The sequence below is a fragment of the Embiotoca jacksoni genome, unplaced genomic scaffold, assembly GCF_022577435.1.
Source record: "Embiotoca jacksoni isolate LCO1_2020_lvr unplaced genomic scaffold, fEmbJac1.0.p SCAF_6, whole genome shotgun sequence".
NCBI classification, from domain to species: Eukaryota; Metazoa; Chordata; class Actinopteri; family Embiotocidae; genus Embiotoca; species Embiotoca jacksoni.
In genome coordinates, this window is record NW_027185414.1 from 16,595,513 (window position 1) to 16,616,079 (window position 20,567).

Consider the following 20,567-nt stretch of genomic DNA (forward strand, 5'->3'; position numbering starts at 1 on the left):
CCATCTGTAACATCTCTTGCCTGCTTCCACAAACCAAACACTGTTACTCCGTCTGACAAACACACTGACTTCAGAGGAACTGGGAGTAACAGGGGGTCAGTAGTTATTGTGGCCTTGTTTAAGGATGGCTTTCCGAGAGATCAAGCACAGTCACGATTTTGTTTGATTGTCCACTTCCTCCAATGTGATGGGGGTCGACAGGACATCTTCAGCTCAGGGTCATTTTAACATTACTTCTGCTTTATTGACTTTCCAATTCCCAACTCACAGTTTGTCCCCTTGACCCAGAGAAAGGGAGAGAGAAAAAGCGATGTGTTTTCTGTGTGTTTGTGTGGGTTAACTCCCTGCGTGGCACAAAGATCACAGATCTTAAAACAGGGGTTGAGGGCAGGGGGAGTAGCAGCGCTCAGCTCTTCTTCCCTGCCTCTCACCCCCGGGTGAGACCGCTTCCTCTCCCAGAAAAACTAACTCCCTTCAAATCATAATCCTCAAACAGACAGAGCAACACCCCGGCTTGACATTCTCTGCCCTAAGGCACAGAAAAGGTGTATTTTTTAAAGTGGTGTGAAGAGGAATTAAACAAACACGTGGAACATATGTTAATATGCACACATATGCTCCCTCTCGCTCACTCACACACACACTTTCATCACAGATGCTCCTCCAGCACTTGATCATTAAGGAATGCACCAACAGTTGGAGATAATGTGGTGCCAGCTCCAATTCTACTCCAGTCCTCCCCCCTCCCTCCACCTCCCTCCACCTCCCTCCCAGGAGAGCTGCCGCTCCCTCACTTCTCCATCCCCTCCACTGGGCCAGACACGACCTGCCAAGTCCTCCAACAGGAGAGACTGCAGCTGGAATGCACTGCTGTCCTCCCTGCCTTCCACCTGGGAGAGTTGAATAATGACCTGGATTAGTCTATAAAATAACTCTCAAACACCTTTCAGCGTTTGAACAGCGTGGACCGGACAGGCAACCAAACATGGATTTGGTGAAAGCAGAGCAACCTTTTGCGCAGGCGTGCTCAGGGGGGGGGAAGCAGTAAATGAGTCAAATGTCTGGCTTATTTCAAAGCACCCTTCCACAGCCTATTTTTCCTGAAGAATTCAGATTAATAGGAGGAAAGCTTTTTCAGTTTCTAAAATGGCTGTCTGTTTTCTCAGGAGAAATTATGAATGCCAATGGAAACACTGGTTAGTATCAACATACTAATTACTGTCAGGTTGTGAGAGAGAATGTCAAAAATTGAATTGAACTGTATTCACCATGAAATAACACATTATTGGTGGTAAAAGATTCACAATCGACTCTTGACTTTACTGGATGCCAAAGTGGATTTGCAAGTAAAGCTAATATAATTATTTATTACAGTAGTGAACTTGTAAAGTTTTTGGTGTGAAGAATGAGTTTGTTTCTCTTGTCCTTTCAAAGTAGGACATCACATTCTGAGGAATTAGCTTAAACAAGAGAAGAGTCCAGTGAGTTTATTTTTATTTTCCTATGGGGGCTCTTAAATCTCTCGCACCCCCACCCCTTCCATTTTTTTTCCCTCCCCCTCTCGAGATAAAATGCTCTGTGGCTGGGGAGCAGGCCATTCAGCTGGGATGAGAATGGAATGAAAACAATAGCCCTTATCAGGCTCTTATTTACATTTTCCCAGCGTCCCTGCAGTAGACAGCTTGGCTTGTCACCAAGCCCAGATCGCCCCACTGGACCCAGACCAACTTCCTCCAGCCCCAGCGATTCCAATGGTCCCCATGGACCCTTGCCTGGCACAGACCCCTTCCACTCTGCAGCTCGGACAGATAGCAACGTACAAGACAAAACTACTGGAGTGTGTGTCCAAGACGTGTTCCCATTGAGAGGGGAATGGTTTCTGGACTACTAAACCCGTCTGGGTCTCTTTGTCTTCTCCGGGGCTGGTGCTGGAAAAATTCCCTGAAATCTTTTTCTAATTTTTTTCTTTGGAGTTTTCAAGTGGTATTCAGAAGAACGTGAATAGTCATCTCGGATTCAAAATGGCCAAATTAAATATGTTTATGTACTATCAGTGCTGTCATCTCTGGTGTACAGGTTTCCTATGCAGGTATTCTGTGATATCATTAATGTGGGTGGACAGACGCAGGGATTGAGACACCTAAAGCTGAGATGAGTGGGCTAGATTAGGCGAAATCTTTTTTTCTTTTACTGTACTAAAAACAAAGCTAATGATCCTCATAAATCTCAACAAAGGAATGTTTCTAGTTTGATGTGTGACATAAACAGAGCTTTCAGCACCTGGCTGTCAGTGCTGCCAGAATATCATGTTCAGTATAAACCACAGGGGTGAGGCTAAGAGGCAGGTTACTTCTATCTGTCCTGACACCGACTGACTCCCTGACAGCCTTAAAGAAAAATATTGATATGATTTCTGCTCTTTGTCTCTTTCCGTCTAATAGTTTTCTCATTCTCCCACAGTTTTTCTCTCTCCGACATTCTAAGGCAACTACTAATAATCAGAATTTTTTTTTTTTTTTATTGTTCACACTGCAAGACAAAATCCTTTTATTAAATGGAGTGCTAGCTAACTATAAACACCTGTGATTGAGAAGCAAAGGTAGGAAAAAGTTGTTTGCTAATTTATGTTTTTATTGCTGCTGTAAACGGAGCAGCTCATTCAAACGATCACTGCAAACTGTAGAAAAGCTCAAATCACCGAGTGGTACACCAAACTGACAAATAAACGTAGTCAGAAACTAATCAAATCGTGTCACTTTGGAATTGGATTGGAAAGTAATAAAGCAGATCTTAAAAATTCACGACATACTAATTTTCAAATGGCCATCCAGATTGCCATGGAGATATGAAGTACAGTGTGTATATTAAAGTTAGTAAATATTTCAGCGGCGCTTTGGCAAAAAGGCCATCTTCACTTTTACATATCAATGCTTTCAATCTCTAAAAGGTTTAATCTACTAAATTTGTTGTTGCAGCCAAACACACCATCATGTTTCAAAGGACCATGACTGCCTCGGAGCACAAAAATGGTTTGTTAGGACATGCAGTAGTGGGTGTTTTATTACCCTCTGTTGTCAGCAATGAAAACGTTTCAACTGTCCGCCACCACATTCAGAGCTCGTCCGTGTGCGCTATTCTCCCGGGAGAAAGATGATACTTGTGCTTGAGTGTTTGTTGTGTTGAAAAGCCGTTGGCAGAGAAAAGAGGGCTATCTGAGAGAGTCAAATTAGCCATAAGTCATGGGCAAGAAACTAAGAGACCTCCCCTTTATCAGTGGCCTTGTACTGTATATCAGTTATCTCAGCCTCAAGGGGAAACATGTAATTACCAAATCAATGATCAGCTGACACTGACCATATAAATGATGTCCTCCCCACAATGCAGAGGATCGGATAGTCAGGCAAATAGGGAAACAATTTGCCATTTGCACATTTGCAGTGAGGGGCAGAGCAAGAGAGGAAATGAGGTTTGAGGACCGGCTTGAGGGGAGCATTTTTTTTATCATGTAAAAACTCAAAATTCTTTATAGCTTTAAAAAAAAAAAAAAAAAAGGAGCTGTCAAATTTTTGCCATTCCTGCTTTCAGTGTTACATACAGTATATGTCTTTGATTCAGGCATAAATTCTGTCTCAGATATAAATCTCAGTCAGACAATGACAGGCTAACGTCTAATTTCCCATCCACTCTGCACTGCACGGGAAACAAATCAAAAGTCGAGATTGATAAAAAAGAAAATGACTGTGACACACTCCAAGGAGTCCTTTTGAATATCTTAATCACAGACACACTAAAAACAAGACCCCATCATCACACCAAATAAAACATAATAATTACAAGAGGCAGGCAGGGAAGTGAAATGCAGAAAGAAAACATGTTTTTGTCATTCAGCCGGTAGTCCCTGAGACAACAGCTGTTGGATGCTGCAAATACTCCTGAAGTCTCCATAATCATGCCGTTATTGAAGTGAGGACAAAAAGGGCACTAATTGCAAGGGAGCAATCGGAACGCAATAGGTTACACACCCGAGTGATGCTGCACAATGCAAACGCTAAAGAGGGAGCTGAGGGGGAGAAAAAAAAAAAACATTCTGAGCACAACACAGCGTTGTCGCTCATTTTCAGGCAATTACCTTTCCTCGTTGTCAACAGTTGTAATAACCTCTACCATTTCCAGAAGACTCTTTGGTGCAGTTAAATAATTCCAGCTTTTTAATGTGTAATTACTTGTGCTGGCATGCATAAATAAAGAGGTCCAGCTCCTTCAGACATGTCAGTGTATTGTGGAGCACCTGCACCTCGGGGAGGGCTTTCTTTAGCTGACACCTAATCATTATTCCACTTGGTGAACATTTCTGTTAGTCACCGCTCCACTATCCTGTTTGGTCATGTAAACAGTTGCTATAAATATACTGTAGGTAGCTTCATCGGAGGTTGTGACAGAGAACTCATCACTTCCCTCTTTTCTTTCATCCTATTTTCCTTACTTGCCACGAAGGCTCCTTTTCTAACTCAGTTGTTTGTCTCTCAAACAGGTTATGGGTCACTAAAAGGTCTTTCTCCGAGTAGTCAAAAATATTTCATGAATAGGCATTTGAGGCTTTCCAGAGGCTGAGATGAGGGCTAACATGAGAGCTGACATTGGATTAAAAGTTTAATACAAAGTGGTTATCATAGTTTGCAGTTAAAATAGATTAAATTCACTGCTTTATTTTTTTTCTACTGTTTCTTTGATATTGTGTGAACACTTTTTAGTCACTTCCCACAAATTTAATTCTATTACCCGTGTTTGTCCTATTAGCAAGTGAAGGTTTCAGAATGAAATACCAAGTGGACTAAAAGAGTTTGACACGTACAATCACAGCTCAAAACTGTGAACAGTTTATGAAACTTTCAAGTAGGGAAAACAGAAGCATTGTGTGGGTAACTTTTTGAGCGCTTCAGCTTTTGCCTCAGGCAGCTAAACACAGCAGCCTATCTGAGCGGCAACTTGTCCCTTTTCCCTCGTCTTTATCTGCACTGACCAACGTGTTAATCCCACAGTGGTGACCTGCCCATTCTGAGAACCCGTATACACACACAGCACCCTGACCTCTCTAAATAGGACACGTGTCTATCAAGCATATATGAATTAACCATCCCCAGGAGGCTTCACCTCCTGAGCTGAGCAGCATGTGACCTCTCCCAATCCATTTTACTGCGGCACTCTGTGGCAATCAGGCTTGAATTATTAAAGTGAGCAGTGAGCAATGATCAATTCATTGCGGCCCTTGCTCGCAGACTGCCCGGCCGTACTTCAGCAGAAATGACATTGAGAACACTTGAGTATGCTTCCAGACAATGCACATAAATGTGAAATATGTCAGACCCAATATGTCAATAATCATAACTGTACAGGCTGAGGCCATGTCCAGGCTAATCCTACAGAAATGCTGTTAGACGACTACAGGCTGTGCAGGTTTCAGCGCTGTGATACCTTACAAACGCTGTCTTGAAGTTGAGAGGCAGGTGCACTGCATGTTTGGAAGTGCTATGTATCACCAACTTCTGTACTTTACGAGCTGGGATAGGGCCTTTAGTAAAAAAAATATTTGTGTGCATATATTTTATATATCTTGAAGAAACCCTACCATAGACCTGTTGGCCTTGTAGAGTGCATAGGAGAGAAAAAGCCTAGATTCAGTCAAATTGCAGCCTCACCTCTTTCTTATCTCCTCAAATTAGAGGGAAAACAAAAGCAAAGAAGTTGAAAGAGAGAGGAAGATTGTGGGGAAGTATACAACTTAAGGAACTTGGAAGTAAGAGGAGGGCAAGGAAAGAAAATCCAATCAAAACTTTGTGAGGAGGAGATGAGGAGCCAAGATAAACCAGCACTCAGAGCCCCCAAAACTGCAATCTCCCCTTAAGCCGGAGAGTGGCAGCTGGCAGAACAGCTGGTGAATAGGATTAATGTCAGAAGAATGAAATAAAACTCAACATATGTCCGAGCCTGAGGTGTTGGGACTGTGCGTGATTGTGCCCCCGATGGATGCCATGTGTGCAGCTGGAAGGAGCTGCTGTGCTGCTCTGCGTTTCCACCCCACAAGGTCACTTTTAAGAACTAGGACCATTAAATGCTTGGATAGCAAAATGAACTTTTCATTCCCTCTCCTCTCCCCTCCTTTGCTATACCGTCTCTATTTCAGGTCTTTTGAACACAACTATCAATACAATGCACTCAAAAATTCATCAGAGAATCAAACAATCTCTACTTTGAATAAATTATTAATAAAGACCAAATAGGAAATGTAAAAAGAACATGACAAGGTCAAAGAGAAGTGGATGTTTTATGAAAAACAAATATATTTTAATTTCTGTTTTTCTTTCCACAATATGTGATTTAATAATAATTAAACAAATAGAGTATAAATAAAATACCCAAGTGCAACATGAGTTAATTTCTTTTCTTTAAAAAGGTGTAACAGAAGTTCAAAAGAGCACAACAGTAAGCGAGAAAGTGTGTGTGTGTGTGTGTGGGGGGGGGGGGGGGGGGGATAACAAAGACGAGCGTACAGTGATAGTCTTTGAGTGTGCTTAAAGAAAAAGTAGGCATTACTTCTGCAATCTCAGTCGGGACTTGTGAAGACGAACATAACGAGAAGAAATATGTGGACTTGATTTCAATTTATAATTTCCATTTGATGTCGGTAATCATTACGGTCCACACACTGTAATAAATTATAATAATTTCACACAAAAATTTAATTACTGGGTACCTTGCATTGGGGAGATTTTTTGGGGGGGTACCCTGCTATTTAACTGTCAGATATAAACTTGCCTGCTAATCAATGCTCCAAAACATTCACATTTATTCATCTATGTTAAATTAATGGACGTGTGAAGAAAACGTGGAGTACTGTGATCGTAGCGGTTCAGTGTGATTTAGTAAATTAATGGGTGTCTGACTCTACAAGGACAAAAAGAGACTAATAGGATCCACATGAATGCATTACAATTTGCAGTAAAGCCAAGTGTCTGGTATAGACATTGAAACTTTATTTCATAATATGCTGGACAACCTCGATGTGCTTCACAGACTGAACCATAAGATGAGATATTTAAAAAGCACAAATTTCATGAATAGTCTTAGTAATATACTGTACATGTGGATATACAGAATACTGTAAATATGTTGAGTTTAGCAGTGTGTGTGTGTATACTACATTCTCATTTGAGTTTAAATAAACAAAAACTTTTTTTTGGGGGGGGGGGAATCTAAAGTCACAGTGTGTGTATTAGTCATTTACGCTTCGGCAATTTGGATTTTTCAGTTATAAATAGTAATTAAAGTTGTTTATTGAATCTCACAGGCGACTTTGTTTACTAAGATGCTGAAGTTCAGGATGAAGACGTAGTGCTTCCTGGACTGTAAGAGCAAAGGTCACTATTTTCAGATTATGTTGTTCATTTAAAGAGGAAAAAAAGGAAAATTATTTTACTGTTCAAAAGTTGTATGAATTCATCGACATCTTTTTCATTTTTTGTGACCATCATATCAGACAATCAACATTTTTACAAACAGATCGACACACTTCCTGAACAAATAAGATACGGTATAAAGTTAAAAATGGTTGTTGGTACGCTGCACTGTTATGATTCTTGCCTTGCCACTGGATAAAGAAATCAGGAAGTAACCATAGCACTTCTAAAGGTTAAGCATTCCAAGTCCGAGAAAGTCCCCATTCATTTACCCGCAGCTAAGTGTCTCAATGTGCTGTTGTTCAAGTTCAGCAACAATAGAAGCTGTATTTTTCTTTTCAATCGGCCCCTTCCCGTTCTGTGGGATACAGAGCCATACGGACCGCAACCTGCTGGGCAAAGATGGAGAAATTTGCTTCTCATGAGAGACTGAGCTCATTGGTCCAGCTCACAACAGGGAAGCTAACAACAGGCTTACAGTATTGGCTTTGTTGAGCAAAGTGCCACCCACCCAGAAAAAAACAGCCCAGAAGAAGAAAGGAGGAAGACCATTTGTGGACTAAAAAGTGTATAGAAGTAAAATGATCGTATAAGTCTAATGTCTTACTTCTCTTTTTCCAATATTATGCTGATTAGGACAAAACTAACACAAAGTCTGCTCAAACAAATAATGAATACAATTTTTAATTAGCAACATTAACCCATTGATTGAACTTTATGACACTACATTATCAATTGCATATTAACCGCTTGTCCAGGGCAGTCTAAAAAATTTAACTGGAGGTACTTTTAAAGTGAGATGACGTTCGTCAAACGATTATCATTATTGGCACTCAGGCTTTGCAATGCAATAAAACACATTTCTCTTCATTTCCTCTGACATTTTCATCACATCTCTGTCTGCTTGTAATGTTATTGAACAAGGAAAAAGAAAAAGAGTTGAGTGAGAGGAAACATATGTTTCATCACGACTGATTAAATAGTCTCTTTGTTCAAGAGGCAGCACATCAGAGTTTGGTGTAAGAAATTCATGCTCGCTGTTTGGAGAAAAAAACAATGCAAATATGTTAATAGGCTGCCTCGACGCTAGTTGTCATGTTTGGTTGTGTCAAGGCGGATCTCTTAGCTGGATGGCTGACGTACCTCTGACTTACAGAACAAGTCTGAAATGTGCTCTGAAATCATTAGCAGGCCGCGGAGGCTGTCTGTGCCCAGGGTGTGAGTTACACTCACACTATTTTGATCCTTGGTCAGATGACACCGGTTCTTTTGTCAAGTTATGTGTGGAGAATGCTTGGGAGCTGAATGCCACCGCGAGGACAGTGATACTTAGCTGGCACACAAGTCTCCCAGTGTAACCCTGCTGCATTCACGCACACACACGCACACGCACACACACACACACACACACACACACACACACACACACGCACACACACACACACACACACACACACACACACACACACACACACACACACACACACACACACACACGCACACACACAGCAGGACACATGTGCCCTCACTCTGCCCCACATCCCATCGCGGAATAGCCCCTGTTCTTCCCATATCTGACTGCCTCGGCCCCTCCTCCTCCTCCTCCTCCTCCCCTTCTCCTTCTCCCCTTCCTCCTCCCCCTCCTCCTCTTCCTCCACCACCCCTCCTGACCATGTCAAGTTTGTCTGTTTATGACCCTGTTCTTGTTCCCTTGAACTGCAAAAGCAGGCTGTTATCTCCCAGTTCTAGGCTTCATGGCCCTGTGACAAATGTAGTAGCATTAATGGCCTCTGCCTTCTTGTGTGTCAGCATTTCACCAACCCTGTGCCCCTCCAAGAACTGCACTGTCACATAAAACAGTCAGGCCACCACAAACTACTGATGATTTAATCACCTTGTCACTCACACACGACACATAAATCTATTGTTTATCCCTAACAACAAAAAGCAGTGTTTCCCAAACGTCTACTGCAGAAGCAGTGATGTCACTGACCTGCTTTTCTGTGCTTTTCACTATAAATGCAGTTGACGAGGCATACCTACAACCAGCGTGTGGGTGTGTGAGCATGTAAAGACAAACAGGCCTCTGTGCAACCCTGGCTGCGATTTGTCTCTCCAAGACACCCGTTTCCTCCTATCAAGGGGTTCCTGTGCAGCCAGTAAGCCAGGATCACAATGGGAGTTTTGTGCTGCATGGGTGCAGGGGGACACGCTCAACAGCTGAAACCCGGGAAGATGGCCCCTGGAATGCTCCACAGCAGTTGCTACTGTTGACTAATCGGAATATGAGAACTGGGGAAGGTGATCTTGAATGCAAAGAATGGCACATTGAAGAAGCAGCTGCTTGTTTTGTCATCTGAATGACCAAGACAGCAGAAAGGGTTCCCGTTTTGAAAGGGGCAACAAAATCTATATCTTAGCTTGTGTAAAGTGAAACCTGTGTTGGCCTCCACCGCCCTATGGGGACGCGCCTGTGTTATGTGAGGGCTCTGTTTTGGAACAGATAGTAAATACATAATTCAGCAGTGGACCAGGCACTCTGAGCCTCCTATTCCCCTCATGCAGCCACTCCATTTAGCAGTGGGCTCTGATCTCAGCCTGGCAGAGGAGCAACGTTGTCACTGGAGAGTAAAAAAGGGTAAGAGACCAAATTCATAGGAGGAAGGAAAGTGTTGATCTGGACCAGATAAAGGTGACAAGATGATAGGGAAAAGCATAGACAAAAAGAAAGAAAGGAGGGAGGGCGGATATGACAAGAGGAAAAGCATAAAACCAGAGAAGAGGATGGGAAAGTAAGAAGAGGGAGGAGTGAGGGGCCGGGGATCTTTTTTGTGAAAGTTCACATGTCAGGCTGGCAGGCTGCCCGCGGCATACAGCCGAAAAATCTATTTAACGTCTGCTTCACAGGGTGACAAGAGGGTTGATTGGCAGAGAGCAGAGAGCCACTTTTGATCATGTGTCCTAACAAGCGATTCCAGCTCATGTCTCCTCAGCCTGAACAGATCTACATTACCTATTCAAACAAAAGTGACAGACCAGAGCGCTGCTCCGCTGAGCTGCTGCACCACGCCACAGGCCAAGAGAGAACACACACACACACACACACACACACACACACACACACACACACACACACACACGCACACACACACACACCACACACAGGAAGGCCCCCACTGACACGTACAGTATATGCAAGCATGCACACACACACACACACACACACACACACACACACACACACACACACACACACACACACGCACGCACACACACACACACACACACACACACACACACACACACACACACACACACACACACACACATTGGCTATTTGATCAAATAGATTACTTGTATACAGATAAGGAGCTTGTTGAAATCATGCTGACAGAAACAAGATATTATTTAAAGGAGGTGGGAACATGGCACACAAGAGAGATACTGGTGCTTGACTGATGTTTGGCCTGCATATGTGGCCTGCCAGGAGGGTCCCGGCCTCACACTGTCCAGTAGGATGCTGTAGTCAGAGGCAGCGTTGAGCTATATGTGAAGACTGCCTCAAAATCTGCAACCAAGGCAACTGGATTTCCAACCCTCATTGCATATGCATGGAGTCAGAGGCTCATGCTCAGATCATTATAACAAAGATTCCTATTAATTAGGTGGGATAAAGCAGAACCAGATGACATGGCAGCTGGGATGAGACGAGAGGGGAGAAGGGCGGGAACTAAGAGAGGAGGGGAGACAGTGCATCAGTCTGTTTTGGGGGTAGGGAAGGTGTAGTTTTTGTAATATAATGTATAATACAGGTTATAAATCTGTAGAAAATATTTCAAAAATATTTGAAATGCTGCATTTAAACTGAATACATTGCCAAAAATAAATGTGTTGAGGCGATCAAGCACCTGCAGCCAATTTCCGGTGAGTCTCCGTGTGGAGTCAGCAGGGGCTGTGACACTGACAGGGGACAGTGTTACAACAGAGTCACGAGTTCATCAGTGCTAATCAGACCACAGGCTTAGAGCTGATCCCATTCTCTCCCAATGCTTTCACCCATCCCTGAATCTCATTACATGGCGTCTTGTAATAGAGGATAATGACCTGGGGCTACTCGCACAATGCTGATCGCTCCCACACACTCAACCTACTGCACAGTCATTATACAGTGATAATACACAACCTCACCAGGGGGATTACACTTACAAATAGAGAGGAGGTGATAAAGGCAGAGGGCGAGGAAGACAGGTCTAAGTTGTAACACAGAACCACATACAGTTCACACGTATCACCCTACGCCCGAACACAATTATTCCAGTGGCCCACCCTGCCGTGCTGCTTTCTGTCACCAGCAATGGTTAGGTTACCTGCCGCTATAATAGTGGAATAGTTGTCAGCCATTAAATATCTTTCTAACTGAGATTAAAGCATGGTTGCAGTTTGGCTGGTGATACGGCTCCCGCTGCTGAGCTAATTAGCCGTGACTGTCAAAGGGCTCCAGGTGTTGACTATTGTGCCACAGGACCTACTGTATGTGGTCTGACTGGAAAAAGGCTGTAGTCTTTATGAACACAAGCCTCCTTCTCTGTGTGTGTGTGTGTGTGTGTGTGTGTGTGTGTGTGTGTGTGTGTGTGTGTGTGTGTTTTCTTCTGTACTTTAGTCTTTACATATTTTACCATACTGTCAACATATGCGAGTAGTCTCCACTGTCAAATGTCGCCAGGCCACAGCTGTTCACTCAACAGCATCCAGGGAACCGAGCCAGTATGCAGTGATTTAGACATCATACTTGCTATTGTAGTCAATTACAGTAAAAACAAACAATGAAACTCATTTGAAATAAAAAGCTGTAACACTAAAGATGTTTTCTAATCAGCAGCTATTTTAAAATTTAAAAAAAATATGGGACTAAAAGCACGTAATGCTGCCGTTTTCCTCTTTTTTTTTTTCCACATCTATACTTCTCTCATTTAAACAATTATTTACTCACCAACAAAAGAAAGAATGCGACTGCTTCAGCATATCACTTAATAACACAAAGATGACAAAAGATAGTTAACTGCATCCAGTTCAGTGCTGGCTGTACTGGCAAGGACTCAACAAGTACATACTGAGCCCAGGAAAATCCCTAAAAGCTAAGACATGAGGCAGAAACCCAATTACCCGTCCTTGTCTTGGGGGACGATCATAAAGACTCAACACACAAGTATTTCTGTGTTGACTTGCGCAGTATTGATTCATACTTTAGTGCATTATATAAAACTGTTCTAATTGCACGTGAATCAAATCAAGGTCACCTTGGGTTTTTATAATGGTGGCTATTTTTCTTTTTCCCCTAATACTTTATACTGACATTTTTAACTCTTGACAAGTGCTGTCTGGAGACTTATCCATAAATAATGCATTTACAATACCTAGTAAATAAACATGGGGCACAATCGTTAGCCCTGCTGGCAACTGGGCCTAATAGCGCTTTTACAGCAAAGGTGACTATTCAGCTAAATGCAGTGCTCGCTGCTGGGAGGACATTTTCATTCATTAGCACAGTCACAAGCACTTAAAGCACTTTAAGGACCAGAAATGGAGAGTAAGGGTGGACGGATAGAGAGGGTGAAAGGGTACAAATATATAGAGATGGAGGGATGGAGGAATGATACCTATAATACGGAGCACTGTGTCTATTGTTATAATGTTTATTAGGCATCGGAGTAAATCAGGAAATGTGGCCAGTAATTTTCTTGATTAGAGACATAAATATATTAATGTAAGAATAAACACATTACTCTATATTAATCTATTTAGTTATTGTCTTTATTTGCTTGTTCCTAATTAAAGACCAAAAAATAGATATTATAATTTAGCCTTAACAATTTATTCCAGAGAACTACCACCCCTATAATATAATGGAAGTGATTGCCATTTCATTCGTGCTTCTCACAGCTTAAAAGCTCAGTTGAAATAAGCACAGAAAAAAGGTAATAAAGACAAAAAAAATGTATTCAGTGTCCACGAGGCCGTTCAGCCCAAAGCTTCCACCAGTGTTGACGTCACTTTAAGTGGGATTTCATGTTCCATATATGACCAATGTACTGTGTAAAAAGTGTACCACAGACCATTTGTTTTCCCTCTACACTCGAGGTCACTGCGTTTATCCTCAGTCCATCAGGACAATGAACTTTCTTGACCAGACGAGGAAGCCCAGAGAAGAATGGTAGCAGATGGTGAAGACTCTCTGAGGACCTCTGTGATCCCGACCAGGCGGGCACCAAAGCAGCAGAATTAGACACAGCAGTTGTTGTGCGTAGATAAGCGATATATTTAGCTCATCTGTTGCTTGTGGCACATTAGCAACATTATTAAGACAACAAATGGCTTCTCCAACAATCTTGTATGTTCTTTAATAGGTTAATCCTGCCCTTTTCATTTCCAATTGTGACTCTCTCCATAAACAAAGACAAAAGATGATGAATCCTCGAAGGTCTTTGTGAGGTTTTCCTCAGGCAGTCTTTAAGAGTCCCTCTCCCTCCATTTTACAGTAATCACAGATCATCACCACTGAAGCTTCCTCAAGTGCCCTCGAAAACAAAGTATCTCTCAGTTCTTGCAGCTTGGGGACAGCACACTGAACTTTGTGAGCCTCTTGTCTTCTGCTGTGTTCCCTGCTCAGAAACAAATTTTTCTCCAACAAGGGAGTTTATTTTGGTGGTGATGATACACTGTGCATGAGGCAGACCGAGTCACTATTATTAACAGGAGATTAAAACAGCTGTATGGCACTCTAAAGCACCCTCTCCTCCCTGCGCTAACATACGGCTCTGGATTACAAGCTGCACTTGACCATTTAAATTACTGCAACAACCAGCCTTCACCAGCTGGGGCTCATTACCATAAAGCCCGCCGTCGCTACGGAGAGCACCAACAATCTTGCCCCGGAGATCAACGCCGCAAGAAAAAACATACACATAAAATGTATTCTCACCTCAGAGTAAAACAAAGAAGTAGCAGCGGAACCACTTTATTCTTTTTGCCAGCAAGAATTTTTTCCTGTAAGGTGTTGTGGGCCATTTTGTATCCTGGGATCAGCTCCAGATCCATGCTCATTGTCAAGAAGACTAGAAGCAGGAGTATTGCATATCCCTGATATTAATGTCTTGGTGTGGAAGAAAACAAGAGCGTTTGGAATAAACACCCATGAACATGAGGAAAACATGACAATTCCTAACAGAAGAAATATCTGTATCACAATACGAGCCTGAATAGTGATAGTCTGTTTTAAATTATGTGTTTTGCTAAATCTCCAATATTAATAGATAATAATAAAACTATTTATTACAGTTTAAGTAATTAAAAATCACACGTCTACATAAGCCTTAATTGACATACTGTAAAGGGTAAAAAATGCTAACACGCTAATGTGCACCAGTATGTTTTGTTTGTTTAATGGTCATTTGGATCCATTTAAATGATCCAAACATTTTAGTTTTCAGAAAGATCTCTAATTTATTAGTGATCAGGGGAACTGATTGGTCTGTCTTATATTACTTAGATGACAACACACATAATCAGTCCCATATCAGGTTGTGGCTGAATGATTATGTGGTGAGCGGCCTGTGATGCTGATACAAAGATCGCCAAACGCACACTTAAAAAAAGAAGTGGCAAATGATTTTTAGGCTAACAGAGGTCTAATTTATTCGTCTGATGAAGTGCTTAAGCTAAGAGCTCCCCAGACACTAAATGAGACACATGCATCCCCAAGGGGGTTTAACATTTGATTGGATGTAGTTATATTACTACAGCCCTAATTAAGAAGGGGGATGTGTTTAAGCAGCTCTTTCAAATATTTGTTTTTTCCACCATACTCTTGATAGACTGCAGGCTGTAGGAGGGAGAGCCAGGCAGGGTGAAACGGGTGCAGATATGACACAGGCCTAACAGTTTTATCACAGAAAAATGATTTATTTTTCTCCGTGTTTAAATGTAGGAGAAAAAGAAAAAAAAAATTCTCTGAAATTTTCATGGTGTGTTGAATAAGGTTAATTAATTAGGGAACAGGTTAAATTGTCGAGAAGGGATGGGGTTGTTTGTCGGTTGCAAACTTTGATGGATAAGTGCGTGAGTGAAAAGTGTTCTGTGTAGCAAAGTAAAAAGAGGTAATGTTCCTGGCAGCAGGTCAGCACTATGAGTTTTATAGTCAAAGAGCTTTCCTTGGCATGAAAGAAGACCACACTTATGCTGAGGTGCACTACCACACAGTCTTTGTCACATTGGAAGAGGTTCAGAACCAACTGGAAATACAGTAACGTCAGTATTCCCAACTTATGTGTGCCCGCGTGAGTGAATGAGACGGAGAGATACAAGCAGAAAGAGGCAGACAGTCAGGAAGCGAGAAAATTATAGAAAGAAAGAAAGAGGGAAAATTTGGGAAGATGGGGCGCACTCAGAAGGAAGAAGGCATTCATGCACTCGTTCCCCAAACACACACACACACACACACACACACACACACACACGCACACACACACGCACACACACACACGCACGCACACACACACGCACGCACGCACGCACGCACGCACGCACGCACGCACAAAGAGTCTTACCGTCTTGCTCTGTCTTTGTCATCTCTTCCAGCTTCTTCTGCTTCAGCGTGTCCACTACGTCTGCCAGGCTTCCTTTGCGGCGCTCCGGAGTTCCAAACGCTGATCCACTCAGCAGGTCGCTGCGCTCCCTGGCCCCCTCCTCAGGTTTGTGTGGGGAAGTGGAATTGTTCCGGAAGGAGTACAGGGAACATACTTTATTGCTGTCAGATTCCTGTAAGACAAACAAAAGTTGGGAGGAGGGGTCGAGGGGGGGCAACAAGGGATGGGATTTGTATTAAATGATGAATGTGGTTCTGTCGCGGGTCCATTGAGCTTTTTGACAGTTTTTCATTCAAACGCAGTGATTGCTAGGTTTTAGAAGTTCAGGGGCGATTTGGCCATATCAAATGGCTCCTCTCTGACTTTCATAAGGCAGCTTCTATATTTTCAACAGTGCTTGCTGCTCTGGTAAATGAGATATGACAAGTGAAAAATTGAGATGAAATGATGAGGTACATTTTCATAGGGCATATCCATAATGTGCTCAGGCTTTACTTTTCATCTGTAGAGACTACACAGAGAAACCTCCCAACTGTAATCTCTCAAATTGCTGTCGAGTGTGCATTTGTGTAACGGTGACTGCTGTGTAATTTGTTCATTTTCTAGTGGAGACCTATTCTCAGCTGAGTGCCTTGAGCCGCCGTAAATCTGTGCCCTGTCTCAAGCTGTTGTTGTTTTTCAGTCCCACCTGTGTATGGTTTAGTATTTAACTAAGGGTCCTGTCTCTGACTGACTGGCTGAGTGCTCCCTGTGCACAAACAGAGACATGAAGGAAAGAGGGAGAAGAACAGGGGAGGGCTTGAGGGGGAGGGAGAGAGAGGAAGAGAATACTCTGCACATGGGAGTGGATAGTCAGCACACAGACCGTGGCTGAGGGTTGCGTCTGACAGAAGGTGGTGTTAATTATGGTTTGTGGAGTCTGAGAAAGCAGAAGGTAGCTAAGCAGCCAGGAGTTGCAGCCTTTAACGGGGGAACAGTTATCTCTGATTTAAACTTTGGCCCACATAGCGAAGAGAATAAACATGACACACATCTCTATCCACTGCACGCCTATCACGGAAAAGTGAGCTTTAATCATCAGCAGTGTGATAACAGAGTGTATTACAGCCTGGTTAAATGATACAACCACGTCTGGAACTGCTGACATTCCTAAATAAAAAGTCAGGAATGCTGTAAACTGGGCAGGAACGTTGACAGTGCCAATTTCTCATCCCCGTGTGGCATGTCGAGCTCGAGGCAGAGCTGCAGTGGTGTGTAGGGTGGTCTGGTACCAAGCGCCAGGGTGGCACGACCGGCCGGCCTCCTCTGCACCTCCCAGCCCTGTGCTGGATGATTATGCGGTGTGGCAGAGACAGTGGAGAGTACTTGAGGGGAGTGGAGCAGCGCTGGGTTAATCAGCTGGCGTGGGTTCAGGGCACAGCCCGCACAGACGTATGGCACAGCAGTAGAGTCAGGTAATCAGCAATGGCAAAACTCTCATTCCTTCCAGCTCCTGCCTTTCTCTTTTCGTTTGTCTATCTCTCGCCGTCGTCCTCCATTTTACCTTTACCCTCTTTTGTCATTTTGTCACTCTTTTTGCCATCTTCCTCCCACTTACTCTTTTAACCTATTCTTCCTTTTAAATAACTTCTAACTATAATAAATCTGAAAAAAACATCTACACTCACAAAATATAATACCAGGTGACAATGATATAGAAATGCTCAAACATCCAACCTTTAAAATAATAGCCGTCATCCAGTCATTCATGATGTGATGTTCTCAAATCTAACAGTTTTCAGACATGAATACCCTTTTAATCCTTTTTGATGTTACTTTGATGGCTGCTAGCTTTGTTTACCTCAATAGAATATCTGCCATTATGAACTGTACTTCCTATAAAGGTGTTGACTCTGCTACAGTAACCGAAGCAATCACAACACTTTTTGTGTTTCATATTGTATCTTAAAACAACCTCTGCTGTGGATACTCTTGTTCATTTTCTTCAGATGTTACAATAGTCAAAAACAGGAATGCATTGAATATAATAATTTTATTAAAAATGATCGACCCTCTCATACTTTTTTCTTTCATCTCTTATTGATGAAGATGTATTTTGCTTCTTTTTTTTTTTTTAAATCATTAAGTGACACGACTCAACTTTTTGTCATTTTGTTGCTAATTCTGTCACTTAAGCATTTGATTAAATATTGGTTTAAGAGGGTTGTAATTTTTTTAATTTTTTTTTTTAGTTACACATCATAAGATTTACTAAAATTGCATTTTTGACATCCTGTAATATGCCAAAAATGAAGACAACCTAAGAAAGCCTTTGAATGCCAATTACGTGCTCGCAGCAGTACGAGGAGCAGTCTGCTACACAGGCTATTCATGTGTCTAAGTGTGTGTGTGTGTCTGTTCACATGTGTGTTGTGCTGCAATGCTGAGGTGTCGAGGCTCTCGGTGGCCAACTGCAGAGCTACTTCAGAGGCCCTCTGGGTCTCTTTACCACAGACCCGTCTGTCACAGACAACCACCTGCCTCCTATGTCTATAGCCCACAAGTGCCTGTGCTCTTCCTCGCTCTGCTCACATCAAAGCATCTCTGCCCTTAGAATGTACAGCATCTGGGGTCTCGCTGCAGATGTAGCTTACACACAACAAGAACAACAACACACATGAATAGCAAAAAGATAAAGCTCATTCCTTTCCATCTGTCACGGTGCAATTTACAAGCCGTTCTCATTATTCAAAGAAGAGTTAGAGATCCTCTTTTTAACCTAATAATAGCTCATGGTCTAGTGTTTGGCAGAGGTGTCTATCTGAAGACCCAGTTTCACAGCATTAGGGAGCTGGGGTCTGGAGCTGCTGGTAAAATATCAGCTGAGCTTCTTAGCACAAGCCAGGAACAATGAAAGCCTGCTCAATTTTCTTGCTTTACTAGACTTTGTTTAGGATTCCATCTTAACTTCATCATGTATAACCCACAACAGTTCAAACTGGTGTAACACAAAGGAACCAAGTAGGAATCAAAAGTCTATACAAAATCTAGAAAGTTGAGCAAACTTGAAGAGCCATCCACTGAATCTTCAGAGATACCCGTGTCATATACTTCTCTTTATTACTTCTCTCTGTGTCATCTCAGTCTGTTCCACCATAGGGAAAGATATTGTTGTTTATAATTGAAGCACTTTGAAGCGAGTTTTTTAAATGTATACTGTGTTATTCAGCCTCAACAGCAAATGTGCCAATAGCTAGAAAAAGGAGAGAAGAACGTGATGTTCAATGTGACATTCTTTTTGTCCCCGATGACCTGCAGGAAAGAGTCTGAAATCATAATGGTTGTAATTTCAGTTTTAAATATAGTTTGTGGAAATGTATCAGGCTTTGGAAATGTCTGGTATTCGTGGTTGACCAGCATCGGTATGGGCTCTATTAGTTGTTGGTTTTTATTTTTCTCTATATGCATGTCTCACCATGCGCTGCTGGGCGGATACCAGGCTGTCCCAATCGCTCTCTGGTGGTACACTGCTGAGCGGCTGCATTTCATCTGGGGCTTTTCCATGGAGCAGACTGTGTAGGGGCAGCTGTGGCGTGCCATGGGCCTCGGCACTCTCCTCTTTCTCCCAAGACAAGTGCTCCTGACTCATGGCATCATCACCGTCAACCACAGAGGCAAAGGGAGATGTAGCTTGCTTGGAAGACATCACTCTGCTGTGGAGCAAAAGAAAAATAGAGTATAGAGAAATGAATTAAATCTTGAGGAATACAGTTTCCTTGAGTACTTTATGAAAGAAGTTACGTTCAAATGATTCTGCATAGCTGTATCTGGGATTTGAAGTGATGCACCTGAGCAGATAATGCTGACTGAGCTGAATGTTCCATCTGACTGTCACCTGTTGCTGCTCTGGCCTGCTGAGTTCAGAGCAGGCCATGGGGTCCCTAATCCTTTGTTTAATGCAGATGGATGACTTGATCTCAGGCTGGAACTGTGCCTTCTTGGGTTCTGGCCCAAACCCCAAGACATTTACTAAGGCAGCAGGTCAGCCAGGGAGTGGGACTAAATCCAGATAAAAAGTGAAAAACCTAACAAATACGTTAACTCCAAGAAGATTTAAAACAAGATTGCTTTTCTTTCTTAAATCATTCTTTATTTCTAAGGTACCTGAGTAATCTGCCTGACTCTACAAATTGATTTGGTTTTGTTGCTCAAACATCAATTATTGAATAATTTTCCATTGTGGAGTTGATCTCGCTCCGAAACAATCAGATACAAACATAAGCCTGCCTCGTCCTCTTTTGTTTCCACGTTAAATGCAGAAATTATCAACATGTTGGTGTGACAGTGGTCCCTTGGGCCTTCAAATCCTACTTAAGCAGCTTAAAACCCAAAAGCTAACAGTGGAGGACTGAATTCACAAATCTGTCACATGCTTTCATGAATATTACAGTGAAGAGTGCACTTGACATATCAGGTGCAAAAGAAAGCCACG

The 20,567-nt window shown here is 42.4% G+C and overlaps 1 protein-coding gene across 4 annotated transcripts in view; it reads right to left on the reverse strand.

Annotated features, from left to right (window-relative positions):
- Positions 1-20,567, reverse strand: part of sox6 (SRY-box transcription factor 6) — a 136,484-nt gene that overhangs the window by 69,151 nt on the left and 46,766 nt on the right. For all 4 annotated transcript variants that reach the window (XM_069173461.1, XM_069173463.1, XM_069173462.1 and 1 more), the window contains 2 exons: positions 19,551-19,788; positions 16,058-16,268 (listed from right to left, as the gene is read on the reverse strand). In XM_069173461.1, coding sequence (XP_069029562.1) covers positions 16,058-16,268; positions 19,551-19,788 — 449 coding nt within the window. The remainder of the gene's footprint in view (positions 1-16,057; positions 16,269-19,550; positions 19,789-20,567) is intronic.